Raw genomic sequence first — 13,612 nt, 5'->3', positions numbered from 1 at the left:
CTGAGGAGAGAGTATCCACATATTTCTCTAGCCAGTGGGCCTCTTCATTTGATTGCAGTGCAGATAAAAGGGGGTCCAGGTCTCTCTCTCTCTCTGGTCAATCAGTATAGATGTGTGATCATCTGGGAAAAGAGCTGCTTATCTCCATCACAAGAATCCATCTCAACAAAGTTATCCTGCTTGTGGACTACAGAGAAACAAAGTCTTGGTTTAGACCCAATACTTCATCTAGCAAGCCCTTCTTTCTTCAGGCTTGATAGTATCATGCTGAGATGCAATCCTGTGGCCTTTCCTCTCAGATCTTTTCTTTTATAGTGTGGGTTCTCCTCCCAGTATCTCTGCTCAATTAGATCACTCCCACCACTGCAAATTTGTCTCTAAAATAATGGAATAATTCCAGAAACCTGGCTTAGGGGAAACCTCTACTCAAGATCCCAATCCATCTGGATCACAGCAGACACCTGTCTGACCAGCTAGAGGGGCGTGCATGGATTTTTTTTTTTTTCCCAATTAAGGAAAGCAATCCCCTATGGCATGCAAAGGAACATCATTCTGCTGGAACAGTGGGCAGTTGGCTTTCTCATAAGATACCTAGTAATATTTTCATGTCCTCCTGCATAATACAGAATGACTGCCCTACTGCTCTGCCTTTTTATAAATCATCATGGTAGCATATACACCTTGTACCCGAGAATGGAAACTCTTCAATCTACCACCTTCTAGAGAATCAAAGCATTACAGTTTGTGCACTGTATTCAGGGGAAATTCAACATTCAAGCTGAGTTTCCACACGGATACTGGGAAGCAGTATTTTAACAGCACTGTATGGAACTCTGCAGAAGTGCTTTTTGCACCAAAATGCAACTAAAAGTAGCATCTCTTATGTCCAAACATTAGGAGAAAAACTTACGGAAAATAGAAATCTTGTCACCTGATTGGATCTTCAGATATGCATTTCTCCTCTTTCCCCTTTCAACTCAGGTGGCCAGGAAAATGGGGAAAGACAGAGTCAGCATGTCCCTTACAGTCTGTATTGACAGGATATTTCTCCAATCTGAAGAAATCAGTCGGTCTTCCCTGGCAGTTACTCCTCAAAGATTTCTTGAAGAAGGGTCCGATTGGTTCCGAAAGCCCTGGCAAGTTCAGACTTACTGCCTGGATTGTGACAAGATATGCCTATGGAACTGGAATGTCTGTGAAGAACTCGTGGAAGACCTACTTCAGTCTAGAAAGCCATTCAAAAAGCCACTGCCTCATTAATATTATACAATAGTAAGGACAAAGGCCTTGGTGCCTGTAAGATAACTTTCACCTGGTGAATGTGAGCAGCAGTTAAGTCACTTAAGGAGAATGGTAAATCTTATCACCTTTCAGTTTAAGAGCTTTGTACAAAATCTATTTCCATTATATGGGAAGCGAAATAAAGCATTTTATGAGAGAATCTGCAAGGGAGCAACGTTTGTTTTGTTTTAAGGACTGTTTTAAAAACATTGATGCCTTTGATGCTAAAGTCTTGTAGTCTTCTGTCCTCCCTTCATATCTAGGTTCCCTAGCTCTTGCCTTTTTCCTAGGTTTTGGACTTGCTAATTCCCAGTAGTCTGTTTCAGACTGATGGATTGTCTAAGAATGAGACTAGGCAATGTTGTCCTCACTTGTTAACAGGGTGTGAGCGTGTATGCATGCCCGCATGCATGTTCTCTGGAGGACTCCACTGGGTTTTTCACTCAGTTCCTATGTTTATATAAGAGGAGCAGTTGGACCCCAAACTTCTCACTATTGACCTCCTTTCTTGATTGCTGATGGGTGTGGCTTACCCAATATTCCATTCCAAATTGATAGATTGTCTCTTAACAGGGAATCTATTTACAGGCATGGTCAAGATTGCTCAATTTGTCAGTGATTGTGTGCGTTCATGTAAAGATGGGGCATTAGGACACGGATTTAAACTAAATAAAATTATCAAAATTCTCTCTCTCTCTCTCAAATTTTGGATTGTACCAGTATCTAGTAGGAAGTTTTCTAGGATGTCAATCATTATTCTGCTGTTATCTTTCTAGAAGATTCAGAATACAGTATCTTTCTGTAATAATGGGAAGTCTACTCTAACAGATACAGTAATACTTATTGTAAAAATACCTGCATGACTATTGTAGGATGTTTGTTTTATCCTCTTGTTTTGATTCTGTCATTCCCTCCAGTAGGAACAGTATCCTTTTTATGTGACAGGCTGCACTTGAATTTGATGCTGTGATGCTATGGTTTTCTTCAGGCTGAATATTCCTCTGTAAATACAGTACACTTCCTTATTTATTCAGATGGCCTGGGGACATCTAGAAGATTAGATAACTAGGCATTTGGATAAACAGAAAGTGCTGTTTTGAGCTGCAGTCTCACTAAGATAGAAATATGGGGAATGAAGGGAGTAATGTTGATATTTGCTTAATATTTTGCACTTTAAGTTTATTAAAACACCCAAATTGTATTAAAACTACTGTGTACATAATTCTGCATTTTTCTGAGGTGCTATACAAATACTAAGCCACTGATTAGTGCCAGGAGGCTCTAGTAGGTTGATTGAGAATATATTAGCAGGTGATTGATTAATATAGGGCTACATGGGGGGCACACTGGGATTTGGATAACTAGGCTTTTTGGGTAAAGGGATTTGTATAACTGGAATTATTCTGTATTTCCATTTACAGGTTGCTATATTTGCTTCAGCAAGAAACCTCCAGCACGGAACTGAGAACTGAATGTGCGGTAGTGCTAGGAAGCCTTGCGATGGGTACAGAAAACAATGTCAAATCTCTACTAGACTGCCATATTATCCCAGCCTTATTGCAAGGTATCTTGGCTTTCATTTAATGCAATATACTTTGGTAACTATTTCTACAACACTTGTGTTTTAAATAAGCAAAAAGAATGAAACTATATGTATATTCACAGGATTGCTGTCACCAGAACTGAAATTTATTGAAGCTTGCCTCCGATGTCTTCGTACCATTTTCACCAGCCCAGTAACTCCAGAGGAACTATTGTATACAGTAAGTTTTAGGCAATGTATCTTTGCTCTTGTATATAACTTCTGTTCATGCAATGCAACCTGTATTATGTGTGTGTGCTGATGGCATCATATTTGGGTATGGTGCTACTAACACTATTAATATTTCACTCATAGGCATCAGGAGTCTAGATAACCTGACCCTGTGAACATTATTTGTTTGGCAACGGGAGATCCTGACTACTGATGCCACTTGTACATGAATTAACTGAAAATTCTAGCTTTCTGGCCTATTGTGTATATAGAAGATGTGAGAATACAGATGGTTTGGTTTAATTCAAGTATCATTTAAGATGGGGGAAAAAACATGGTATCACAGAATCATAATAGTTAGAACTGGAAAAGACTAGGTCTTTATTAGACTAAGGTCTAATAAATCATGCAGGCAATACAGCATTTTCTTCTAACCTAAATTTTTAGTGCTTTATTCAGTTTTAAATATTTCAGGTAGCTTCCATCATTTAGCTTGGAAAATCCTCGCTGTCAAGATCTTTACTTCTTATAGTTAACCTACACTGTCTCTTCCTTAGTTTGTTAGAAAGGGCAGAATTTGTCTGGCATAATCTTTTTTTTCTGGCTCATGCATCATCACCAGCAATAATCTATCTTGAGTCTCACGTGCCAGGCTAAATTAGCAGGGCTTTCAGTTAAAGGGGGAAAAACCCTCCTGTTTGTACACTGCGTGAATTCAATATAGCATTTGAGAGAAAATGAACATGGACCCCCTACAATGTCATTTTTACAGACACTTTTCAGTGTTGATCCACGCTGTAAGCTTGCAGTATACATGCAACACTCTGCATCTAAGCAATCAGGAGTCAGACTTGGGCTAAAAAGCATTAAGGCCAAAATTTTTAAATGCTTGCACTACTAACGTTGCAGGATGGGTGGCTAAAATGTGTTGTTTAGACACTTGGAGATCCGTTGCATTGTCATTGTGGGCTGGGCTTCTGCAAGAGTGCTTGGAGTCTTCGGGTTTGAGCTGGGAATAAAGGGGTGCCGAAAGGCATGGCCCTTAATTGAATTTTCAGAAACACTGAGACCGCCTCCTATACATCCAAACAAGTATTATTGCTCTAATCTTGCCAGAAGCATTGAGATGCATCTATATGGAAGTGCTGTTTGGTTTAACATCACTTATGATGGGACTCAGGTCATGTCTACCCTTACCTCCGGAGCGATCGATACAGCAGGGGTCAATTTATCGTGTCTAGTGAAGACTCGATAAATCAACTGCTGAGCGCTCTCCTGTCGACTCCGGTACTCTACTGGCGCGAGAGGCGCAGGCGGAGTCGACAGGGGGGCATCAGCAGTCGACTTACCGCAGTGAAGACACCGCGGTAAGTAGATCTAAGTATGTCGACTTCAGCTACATTATTCACATAGCTGAAGTTGCGTAACTTAGATTGATCTCCCCCTCTAGTGTAGACCAGGCCTTACATATTTTCTCAGTTCATGCAGCACATTTTTATTTTTATTGCAGGCACATTTCAAACGTAGGAAATCATCACCGGTTAGGTTTCTTGTTCCTTCAGTATGATGGGTTTTCTGTACAGTGTACGTACATTTCATGATGGTTTCGATAAACTTTACTCCCCATATGTGATGCCATGAAACACCTCCTGAAAGTAATAGGCAGACATAGCCAGTTAGTGACATCCGTGAAATCCTCGTTCCATTACTTAGAGGCCTGATCCATCTCTCATTAAGGTCAGTGGCAAGACTCCAATGGGAAGTGGATGGGTATTAGGTAAACCACACAAAAGTGTCCCTCACTGCTTTTCATTGCATACTTATCTTTATCAGGCCAACACCTTGTTAATTCAATCAGCAGCTGACTAAAAATGTTGCCTGTGGCAGAAGAACAGTCTGTCCACTGTAGAGCCTTATGGCCCTGCAAAGAGTGCTGGAGATTCCACATGTGTGGATATCAGGCTTCTTAGTGGCAGTAACTTGGTATCTTTTATTAATGAAATTAGAAGTTTGGCTGATAAAGGTAATAGTGTTGATGTAATAGATTTCTGTAAAGCCTTTCAGTTGGTATAGCATGATAGTTTAATTAAAAAACTAGGGCTGTTAAACAATTAAATTAACAATTAATTGTGATTAATCATGAGAGAAAAATATGATTAATCAGTTTTAATTTCACTATTAAGCAGTAATAGAATACTATTTAAATATTTTTGGATATTTTCTACATTTTCAAATATATTGATTTCAATTACAACACAATACAAAGTGTACAGTGCTCACTTTATATTTTTGATTACAACTATTTGCACTGTAAAAAAGATAAACAAAAGAGAGTATTTTTCAGTTCACCTTATACAAGTACTGTAGTGCAATCTCTTTATTGTGAAAGTGTAATTTTCAAATGTAGAATTATTTCTTTTACATAATTGGGTTCAAAAACAAAACAATTTAAAACTTTAGAGTCTACAAGTCCACTCAGTCCTACTTCTTGTTCAGCCAATTGCTAAGATAAACAAATTTGTTTACATTTACGGGAGATAATGCTGCCTGCTTCTTATTTATAATGTCACCTGAAAGTGATGATAGGTATTCGATGGCACTGTTGTAGCTGGCGTTGTAAGGTATTTATATGTCAAATATGCTAAACACCATCAATTCAGTCACAACACAGGCTTACCTACCAAGGGGCAGGTTCCAGGCAATGAGAGAAAGCATAACTCACATTATCAACAATCCTAATGTACTGGCCAGGACTTGCCTATCTCTCCTTGGCCACATGGTTTTGCATACATACATGACCACCTTCACTCGACTCCATCTTTGCTGCCTCCAGATGTGACTCCAGACAGTTTACTTGCCCAGACATTACGTCATAGACCTCTTGCTGAGTGTCCCTGCTCTCATCCCTTCAGACAGACCCACATCATGTATGCATAGGGATTCCCCTTCCTCTCCTCCCCGGAAAAGACGATCATCATCGACACATGTCAGACAATATGGCCACTGTTTTCTGCACCAACAAATGGTGGGATGGGAGGGGGGGGCTACAAGATTGACTGCTCTATACACAGAAACAGTCAATCTCTGGAATTGGTGCATCGCGCATCAGACCCTCTTGTGCTTGCGGACTCGCTCAGCAGACATTTTATGATTGACCACAAGTGGAAACTTCATGGTTTGGTAGTGACATCTTCATCCAGTGTGGGATTCCGATCAGAGACTTCTTTGCCTCGCATATAAACAGCAAATGCACCACGTACTGCTCCAAGGGAGGTCTCTGCCACCTCTCTCAGGACAATGATCCCCTAAGATCAAATCCTCCTTTACTGTTCCTCAGGTACTGTACAAGATCTAATGAGACGGAGCAACGGTCATTCTGATCGTCCCCAGCTGGTCCAGACAGTTCTGGTTTCCCAATCTCCTTTTCATGTAAACCTGTCCCCCAATTTCTATCCCCACCTTCCCCAATCTGCTGACACAGTGCAACAGCAAGATCAGACATCCCAATCCACAGGCGCTGCTCCACCTGAGAGCATGGTTTTGAATGGGCATCTGCTTTAGAACGGACCTGTTCTTCATCTGCGCAAGACATCCTCTCCAGCATCAGGGAGGAATCCACCAGGCGCTGTTACTGGAACAAGTGGAAGCACTTTGCCTCCTTGACCCAACAAAATGGAATTTCACCGGAATCAGCAGGGATCATCCTCTTCCTGGATTGTGTTCTATCCCTGAAGGCATCAGGCCTTGCCATCAACTCTTTGAAAATCCATCTGGCACTAATTAGCACATTCCTGTGGAAGGTCACTCCGTCTTTACACACCTGATAACTGCTATGTTTTGGAAGGGTCTCATCAGAACCTTCCCACCCCAACCCATCACAGCCCAATGGGACCTGAACCTAGTTCTATCTATGCTAATGAAACAAAACAACCATTTGAACTGTTAACATTGTGCTCTATGTCCCTTCTTTTCATGAAAGTCACCTTCCTTGTTGGTATCACTTTCGTGAGAATGGTCGGCAAACTCGGAGCTATGATGGCTGACCCACTTTTCACAATTTTCCACAAAAGATAGTCTCACTGAGCCTGCATCCCAAATTCTTATCAAAGGTAATCTCCCAGTTTCACATCAATCAATCCATTCACTTACCTGTTTTCTTCCTGAAGCCCCACACACCTACAGAGGAACGCAAACTCCATTCTCTGCACCTCCATTTCATCCTCATCCTCGCTCTCTGTTCCAATTTAGGTACAATAGGGACCATTATTTGAAGAAGAGGAGGTTGTTGTTCCCCATTATGTAGCTGTGCATTAGATTTTTTTCCCTTTCCTTAATGTAGTACTTTCCACCTGTCTATTGAATTTCATTTTGCTGATTTCAGATGAATTCTCCAGTTTAAGGTAATTTTAAATTCTAATCCTATCCTCCAAAGTGTTTGCAACCCCTCCCAGTGTGATGTCATCTGCATATTTTATAAGCATACTCTCAGTTCCATTATCTGTCATTAATGAAAATATTGAATAGTATTGGACCTGAGACAAATCCCTCTGGGACTCCACTTGATACGTCTTCCCACTTTGACAGTGAGCCATTGATAACTACCCTTTGAGTATAGTTTTTCAACCAGCTGTGCCCTCATCTTATAACAATTCCATCTAGACCACATTTCCCTAGTTTCATTATGTCAGTTTCATGTGGAACTGGATCAAAAGCTATATTAAAATCAACATATATCATGTCTACTGCTTCCCCTTATCCACCAAGCCACTAACCTTGTCAAAGAAGGAAATTAGATTGGTTGGCATGATTTGTTCTTCACAAATCAGTGTTGGCTATTACCTATCAACCCTATAATCCCTTAGGTGCTTACAAGTTGATTGTTTAATAATTTGTTATGGTATCTTTCCAGGTATGGAAATTAGGTTGACTAGTCTGTAATTCTTCAGTTCCTGTTTGTTTCCCTTTTTAAAGATAAGTACTATGTTTCCCCTTCTCCAGACCTCTGGGACCTCACCCATCCTGCAGAAGTTTTCAAAAATAATAGCTAATGGTTCTGAGATTGCTTTCAGGTAGCCCTTTTAGTACCATAGGGTGCACCTTGTCAGGTCCTGCTGACTTAAATTCATCTAATTTACTTAAATATTCTTTAACCTGTGGTTTTTCCCTATTTTGTCTTACATTCCTTCCCCTTGTTAACATTAATTGTGTTAAGCATCTGGTTGCCATTAACCTTTGTAGTGAAGACTGAAGCAAAATAGGCACTAGCTACATCAGTCAACATCCTTCATGCCTCAGAATCAGGGTTGGGACCAGGGCGGAGCACAGAGATTGTACTAGAAGACAACCTCCTTGTGGTCTTGGATACAGGCAGAATCTGCACACTCACACTTCTGGACCTCTTTGCAGCCTTGTGACACAGTGCACCACAAAGTATTGGTATTGCTAACACATGACATAGCAGGAGTAGATGGCCCAGCGCTACAATCATTCCTCTCCAGCAGAACTCAAGTGGTGATGAGTAACTGCTCCTCTTCTCTGAAGGCCCTTACTTGCAGGGATCCATACCATCCCTGCTTCTCTAGAATATTTGCATGAGACCAATGTCAGAAATAGTGAGATACCGTGATTTTGGCTGCAAACAGGATGCCAATGACAGTCAGTTCTATATCTGATTCTCAACTGATACAGCCACCGCCATTGCTAATGAACCTGAATGCCTACAGGACATCAGCTCTTGGTTGAAGACCAGTTGGCTCAAGCTGAACCCAGGCAAGTGGTACTGGTTGCAAAGGGGGAACTCTTTGAAGAGCTGGCCAAGACATTGTCCCTGCCTTCCATCGAATGCATACATCTCCCATTCAAGGTGGTATGACACCTCAGGACCCTTTCTAACTCCTTTCTAAGCTTGGATGACCAAGTAGCATTAGTCTCCAAAAATGCCTTTTTTCATCCCAACTTGTTAGGAAATGCCTTTGCTTCTTCTTGGAGGAGTATCTGCTCATAATGATCCATGCATTTGTCATCTCTAGGTGGGGTTGCTGTAACTCGTTGTATCCAAAGTTGAATGTGAAGATGATGCACCAGCTCCAGCTGGTATAGAATGCAGCTGCCCACTTTCTCCATGGCTCAGGCTGTTACAAGCACATCAGGTCTCTGCTTGTGTCCCTCCACTGGTTCCCAGTCAAGTTTGATCCTAATTTTCAAAGCAGTTAATGGATCAGTTCCCAGCTACATCAAAGACTGAATTTTGATCTATGAAACACTGTGACATCTGCACTCCTCTGGGAGGGGAGGAGCTGTACAGGGACCTGTGACAGCTGGATCTGATGGCCTAACAGTTTGTAGTTCTTGTATATGGAAGAGCCTCAGCAGACCATAAGGTCCCAGTGAAAGTAAACACCACAGGTACTCTCTGAGGCATAAACTGTTCTGTAATTAATCCTCCTGAAGGATCTCTGGAGCAGGGAGTGTTTAATCAGTGAGAGTCACCAGACTGGGTCTCTGCCAGGTAGGGACTGCAGGAACAGAAAGGAGGGAGGATCCCATGGCTATGGTAATGCCACCCTGGAGAACTGGGCCCTGTCCCTGCCTCTCCCACAGAATTTCTATGTGATCTTAGTCAAGTCACTTAAACCAGAAGTTTCTCAGATGTTAACTACTTGCATGTCCCTCACTTTCTGGGTTCCTAATGTGAGATACCTAAGGCCTGACTTTTGGAAGTGCTGAGCAGTCTCATATGCATCTGAATTCAGTTGGAGTTGTGACTACTCAGCATCTCTGGTATAAGGCAGTGCTAGAGGAATGAGCACAGGGCTTGGAATTAGGAGGTCCTGAGTTCTAATCTGTTTAAACTTTCCTTCTGTAAAATGGAGTAATAATTCTCCAGTCACTTCACAGGATTGTTGCGGCAATTAATTGGTTAATTTATGTCCCGTTCTTTGAACGTACAAAGTGCTATAAAAATATTCTTGTCTTCACTTTGGAGCTCTGTGCGAAGAACATCCAACCCATGATGAATCTCCTGTTGCTCCTTCTTATAGCTTCATAGATTCTAAGGCCATAAGGGACCATTGTGATCATCTAGTCTGACCTCTTGAATAACACAGGACATAGAACTTCCCAAAATAATTCCTAGAGCAGATCTTTTAGAAAAATATCCAGTCTTGATCTAAAACTTGCCAGTGATGGAGAATCCACCACACTCCTTGGTAAATTCTTCCGGTAATTAATTACTCTCACTGTTAAAAATGCATGCCTTATTTCCAGTCTGAATTTTTGTAGCTTCAAGTTCCAGGCATTGGATCATATTATTCCTATCTCTGATTTGATGGAAGAGCCCATTATTAAATATTTGTTCCCCATATAGGGATGTGTAGATTGTACTCAAGTCACTCCTTAACCTTCTCTTTCATAAGCTAAATATATTGAGCTCCTTCAGTCTATCACTATAAGTCATGTTTCTAATCCTTTCGTCATTCTCTTGAGTCCTCTCCAATTTATCAACAGCCTTCTTGAATTGTGGCCACCAGAACTGGACATAGTATTTCAGCAGCTGTTGCACCAGTGCCAAATGCGGGAGTAAAATAACTTCTCTATTCCGGCTCAAGATGCCCATTTATGCAAACAAGGATCGCATTAGCTCTTTTGGCCACAGTATCTTAGGGGAGCTCATGTTCAGCTGATTATCCATCACAACCCCCAAACCTTTTTCAGTCATTGCTTCTAAGGATAGAGCCCCTATCCTGTAAATAGCAACAAAGAATGTAGGCTGTAAACATATACATTTACATTTAGCTATATTAGAACATATACTGTTTGCTTGCATCCAGCTCACAGAGTGATCCAAGATCATTGTGTATGAGTGATCTGTCCTCTTCATTATTTACCACTCCACCAATGTTTGTGATATCTACAAACTTTTATCAGTGATTTTATTTTCTTCCAGGTCATTGATAAAAATGTAAAAAAGTATAGGGCCAAGAACCAATCCCTGCAGAACCCCACTAGAAACACCCATTTGCATTTTGAGAGCTCTCAATTAGACAGCTCTTAACCCTTTTAATGTGTGCCATATTAATTTTATATCTTTCTAGTTTTTTAGCCAAAATGTCATGAGTTACCAAAACAAATGTTTTACAGAAGTCTATTACCTTTTTCCTGACACAACTGCAAGAACCTCAGCTGATGGTGGTTTCATAAGGTACCAGAAAAGTCAATTAATATGTGGTTCTGTTGTGTTGACCCTTAATGTGGCTTGAAATCTTAAATTGCCAAAGGTGGGTGAAAGGTGGCAGGATATGATTTTAACCTATATACATGTTATGTAAAGCTGTTCAAGAAAACACAATGACGGCTAAGAAATTATGTAAATTGAGTTTTTTGAACTAAAAGAAGAGTCACTCGGGCTTTCAAGCCTGGTGAATTTGCAGAATTGTAGCCACAGGCAAAAGTGTTCTTAAGATGAGAGCAAGCATGCAGGTATGGACCATCTGGCACTTGTTTTGGTTGCTACTCCTTTTGGATGTTGCTTTTCTGGGCAGCACTTGTCGAGTTTGCTTATGCATGGCAGCAAGCTAATGTTTGGTAGAGAGAACTATACTGCATCTCACTCTTGGCTGAGACTTTCAACACTGTTGCAAACCTACTGGGACTCAGGGATTTGTGGTCATATCTTTTCCTGGTGCTGAAAGATGTTCTGACTAAACAAAAATGTTGGATGGGGGAACAGTCAATAGTACCATCTCTATAGTTGTGTTCTGAGCAACTTCTGAGATGGGAAACTAAAGTTCCTGCTATTACTCCTGTCATAGTTAAAGGGTGAACTGCAACTCAGACCCCTCCTGGTATCTTTGAGTGCACCCCTCTCAGGCCTCTAGCCATTGCCTCTCTTTGGGTAGAATTACAGGATTCTCCCACTCTTAGGCAAGGCTCTGGGTTGCAGTCCCCTGTGATGAATTGTGAGTACCTCAGCAGGCCTGACTTACCTTCAATGCCTGTAGCTTTGTTCCCTCTGGGAGCAGTGGCAGTGGTAACCAGTGACCAAACAGCCTTTGCTTAAATACTTTTTTTTAAAGCAAAGTATTTACTAAGAACCAAAGCATTTAAGAGAAAACCGGTGTCTCCCTATTGCTTACATTGCCTGGATCTGGGGGAAGGCCCAACTTCTTCAGATTCCCTCTGCAGTTTTACTCTGTCAACCTGTCACTCTGGACAGCTCCTGATTGACCCTCTTTTCCTTTCATGAGCAGGGCATTTAACTATTTATAGCCCTTTGATTTGTTAGTTCCCAGCATTGGCAGAAGAGTTGTCACTTTGAGCATGGAAGTATGCCATTGGCCTGTAATTGCCTCCCAGTGTTTGCTGGGGGGTTGCTTATCTATAGCTATTGTGTTGTTTTCCACAGCCCCCTATTAAGTTATATTAATGGATTCATACAGGAAAGTTTTATAACTCAGTAAACAATAACTTCACCTCACTGACCAAGTCACATAGGGCATGTCTATGCTGCAATCAAAAACACATGGCTGGCCTGTGCCAGCTGACTCAGGCTTGCAGGGCTGAGTCTGAGGGGCTGCTTAATTGCTGGGTAAATGCTCTGTCTGAGCTCTGGGACCCTCCCTTCTTGCGGGGACCCAGAGCCTGGGCTCCAGCCCAAGCCTGAACATCCACACCACATTTAAACAGCCCCTTAGCCCAAGCCCCACAAGCCTGAGTCAGGTAGCATGAGCCAGCCATGGATGTTTAATTGCAATATAGACATACCGATAAGGTACATCTAAGTGACAAGAAACAAAACAATACTCCTGCAGCAGCGAGTCGCAGAGCCTGGATCAATTGAGTTGGTCTCATGCTGCAGGGCTAAAAATAGCAGCTTAGAAGTTCCTGATCAGGCTGGAGCCCAGGATCCAAAATTTGGGGAGGGGGGTGGGTCTCAGATCCTGTGCTCCAGTCCGAGCAGGAGCATCTACACTGCTATTTTTAGCCCAGCAGCATGAGCCTCAGTCAGTTGACTGGACAATGAGACTTGCTGCTGCAGGAAGTTTTTTGCATTGTAGGCATACCCATAGCGTTGATAAAATTATCACATCTCAGTGTTTGATGTGGAGATGCTATTTAATAATCTGTCGCAGCTCCTTCCCTCATGTTCTCCTCACCCTCTTAGAATCATAGAATATTAGGCTTGGAAGGGACTTCAGGACATCATCTAGTCCAACCCCTTGCTCAAAGCAGAACCAATCCCCAGATAGATTTTGCCCCAAATCCCTAAATGGCCCCCTCAAGGATTGAACTCACAACCCTGAGTTTAGTAGGCCAATGCTCAAACCACTGAGCTATCCCTCCTCCCCTTCTTCTCTTGTATTTTTCTTTTTTCCTTTTATTTAATGAGGGTCTGACTTAGCCAGCCAGACAAAACTAACCTTGCAATATTGCTGTGACCAGAGAGGCAAGCTGACAGCAATAGCCTGAGTACGGTAGGTTCTGGAGTGCTTAATAAGGTCCTGTACTAAGTGCTGACACTTTCCAGCAATTAAACAGCAAGCAGAAGAGACAGAAGCTGTATTTATTCTTTTGCTGTTC

At 41.7% G+C, this 13,612-nt stretch overlaps 1 protein-coding gene across 8 annotated transcripts in view; it reads left to right on the top strand.

Moving 5' to 3' along the window:
* ARMC8 (armadillo repeat containing 8) overlaps positions 1-13,612 on the top strand; it is a 211,732-nt gene that overhangs the window by 74,127 nt on the left and 123,993 nt on the right. For all 8 annotated transcript variants that reach the window (XM_034781365.1, XM_034781367.1, XM_034781364.1 and 5 more), the window contains 2 exons: positions 2,703-2,845; positions 2,947-3,044. In XM_034781365.1, coding sequence (XP_034637256.1) covers positions 2,703-2,845; positions 2,947-3,044 — 241 coding nt within the window. The remainder of the gene's footprint in view (positions 1-2,702; positions 2,846-2,946; positions 3,045-13,612) is intronic.

Source organism: Trachemys scripta, chromosome 9 (genome assembly GCF_013100865.1).
Source record: "Trachemys scripta elegans isolate TJP31775 chromosome 9, CAS_Tse_1.0, whole genome shotgun sequence".
NCBI lineage: Eukaryota > Metazoa > Chordata > Testudines > Emydidae > Trachemys > Trachemys scripta.
This window is presented reverse-complemented; position numbering and strand designations above follow the sequence as displayed.